General features: G+C 55.7%; 2 protein-coding genes across 4 annotated transcripts in view; both read left to right on the forward strand.

The window, feature by feature from the left end:
- ARF3 (ADP-ribosylation factor 3) overlaps nt 1–2,085 on the forward strand; it is a 73,923-nt gene that overhangs the window by 46,346 nt on the left and 25,492 nt on the right. The window lies entirely within an intron of this gene.
- The window catches only part of FKBP11 (FK506 binding protein 11, 19 kDa), an 11,389-nt gene continuing 9,310 nt past the window's right edge, over nt 7–2,085 (forward strand). Inside the window, exons 1-4 of one of the 3 annotated variants that reach the window (XM_011936218.1) lie at nt 7–957; nt 1,141–1,206; nt 1,604–1,691; nt 1,994–2,027. In XM_011936218.1, the coding sequence (XP_011791608.1) occupies nt 826–957; nt 1,141–1,206; nt 1,604–1,691; nt 1,994–2,027 (320 nt within the window). In that variant the 5' untranslated portion in view covers nt 7–825. Of the gene's footprint in view, nt 1,479–1,603; nt 1,692–1,993; nt 2,028–2,085 lie in introns of all 3 variants that reach the window. The other 2 variants (XM_011936220.1, XM_011936219.1) reach the window with 2 other exon arrangements.

A 2,085-nucleotide genomic window follows, 5' to 3' on the forward strand; every position in this document is an offset into this window, starting at 1 on the left:
AAAAAAAAAAAAAAAGTGAAGTCTTTACACAAACATAAAGGGGTTATGTGTGCTGCCCTTTGAGAAGTTTGTTGATGAAAGGAGAAAGGAAGTAGTAGCACCAGAGGAAAAGATCAGGGGTTTACCCTGTTGTTACAGGAAAACAGCTCCTTGCTCTTTCCAGCTAGCTTTTCAAAGGATAGGGATAGGACAGCTCCCTGCCCTCTTTCGGATATTTGGATCTATAACCTCCAGAAATTCAGGCTGAAGTAGTTGGAAGTGGGAGAGGAATGAGACAACTGTCTGGGTGGGGTCGGCCAGCCAGACACTGCCAGGATAGCCACAAGGAGACATAACTTAGAGGAAAGAGCAGACAGCAACCACATTGGACTCAGGCAGTCCTGGGTTTGAATCCTGTCTGTGTCACCACCTAGCCTGATGACCTTGGGCACATCCTGAGCACCCTGTGCCTTATCTGTAAAATGGAAACAATTATGCCGACCTTTTAGGTTGGTTTTGAGGATTAGAGACTAGCTCCTGACACACAGTAGGTAATCGTAAATGGGTGCTATTATTTGGCCCAACCCACGTTATAGGACAGAACGTCTAACGGACGGGTCAGAACCTGCGCCCTCTGGATCATGGAGGGTACAGAGGGCGCCCCTCGGCCTCCTCCCGTTCGGAGGTGGGGACAAGGTGGAGGAAGGGCTGCAGGAGGAGGAGCTCTAGCATCGCTACCCGCCCCGTCCCGTCCAGTCTGGCCTGGGCGCTGCGGGAACGCTGTCCTAGCTGCCGCCACCCGAACAGCCTGTCCTGGTGCCCCAGCTCCCTGCCCCGCGCGCAGTCATGGCCCTGCGCCCCTCACTCCTCCCGCTCCATCTGCTGCTGCTGCTGCTGCTGCTCAATGCGGCGGTGTGCCAGGCTGAGGCTGGGTTCGAAACTGAAAGTCCCGTCCGGACCCTCCAAGTGGAGACCCTGGTGAGGAGATAGTCCCGAACCTCAGCACCCGTGGGCCGAGCCTTGTGGGGTAACAGGGATCTCAACGAATCTGGGAGCCGGGAAGGGAGGAAGTGTGGGAACTGAGTTAGGGGTGGTGCCGGGTCTAGGAGCGAGAACGGGATCTTTGGCAGAGCATCCGTGACCCCTGTAGTCCGATCGTAGGTGGAGCCCCTCGAACCATGTGCCGAGCCAGCTGCTTTTGGAGACACGCTCCACATACACTACACGGTGAGGGGTCTGGGGGGCCGGGGCGGGGCCTGGGAGGGGGTGGCGCCCTGCTGAAACACGTCAGCTTTGGCTTGGACACGTGGCAAGCGGTTCGGGAGAAGAAACTTGGGGCTCTGGGGTCATAGAGCATGTGGCGAGGGGAGAGGCGTTGGTCTTCCGTGCCTCTTTTTCCTCCTTGCTTTTCTGCCAGTTCCTACCTGGCACGGAGAAGTGCAGGGTGGAGAGATCTCCGAGAAGCGCCAGCCCTCTGGGGCTTCCTGTTCCTTACAGCGGTAAGGGGAAGGCTAGGCTGCCGCTGTAAGGGGGCTGCCGCCGCCCAGCGGTCCAGGTGTGTGTTGCGCGCCTGCTGGGAGGGAGAGGGTGCTAGGTGTATGCTCTTGATGCTCTCTCCCCCCAGGGAAGCTTGGTAGATGGACGTATTATTGACACCTCCCTGACCAGAGACCCTCTGGTTATAGAACTTGGCCAAAAGCAGGTGATTCCAGGTATGTGACCTGTGCCTCCCATTCTACCTCTTCACAACCTAAGCCCTTTCTTAGCCTCTTCAGCTCCAAAGCTGCCCTGGAAATTCCCCCTGAAATCAGTAAGACCCTAGGGCTCTACCAGTTACCTTCTGAGGTTCAAACCTCACTTCTAATACTCCACTTGTCCCATACCCTATTGGAAGCCAGAGATTTAAGAAATGGGGGCAAGAACTATTGAGGATGGAGGAGGAAGACTGTTGTTCATGTCATGGGATTTGGGGAAGGTGGATAGCTTCCAGTTCAGTTGTGTCTTCTTCCTCAAGGTCTGGAGCAGAGTCTTCTAGACATGTGTGTGGGGTGAGTATCTGGGCAGGGGTGGGCCTGGGTACCCTCTTTGCATGGGAAGAGGTTTTCT

Source organism: Colobus angolensis, unplaced genomic scaffold (genome assembly GCF_000951035.1).
Source record: "Colobus angolensis palliatus isolate OR3802 unplaced genomic scaffold, Cang.pa_1.0 Scaffold151, whole genome shotgun sequence".
NCBI classification, from domain to species: Eukaryota; Metazoa; Chordata; class Mammalia; order Primates; family Cercopithecidae; genus Colobus; species Colobus angolensis.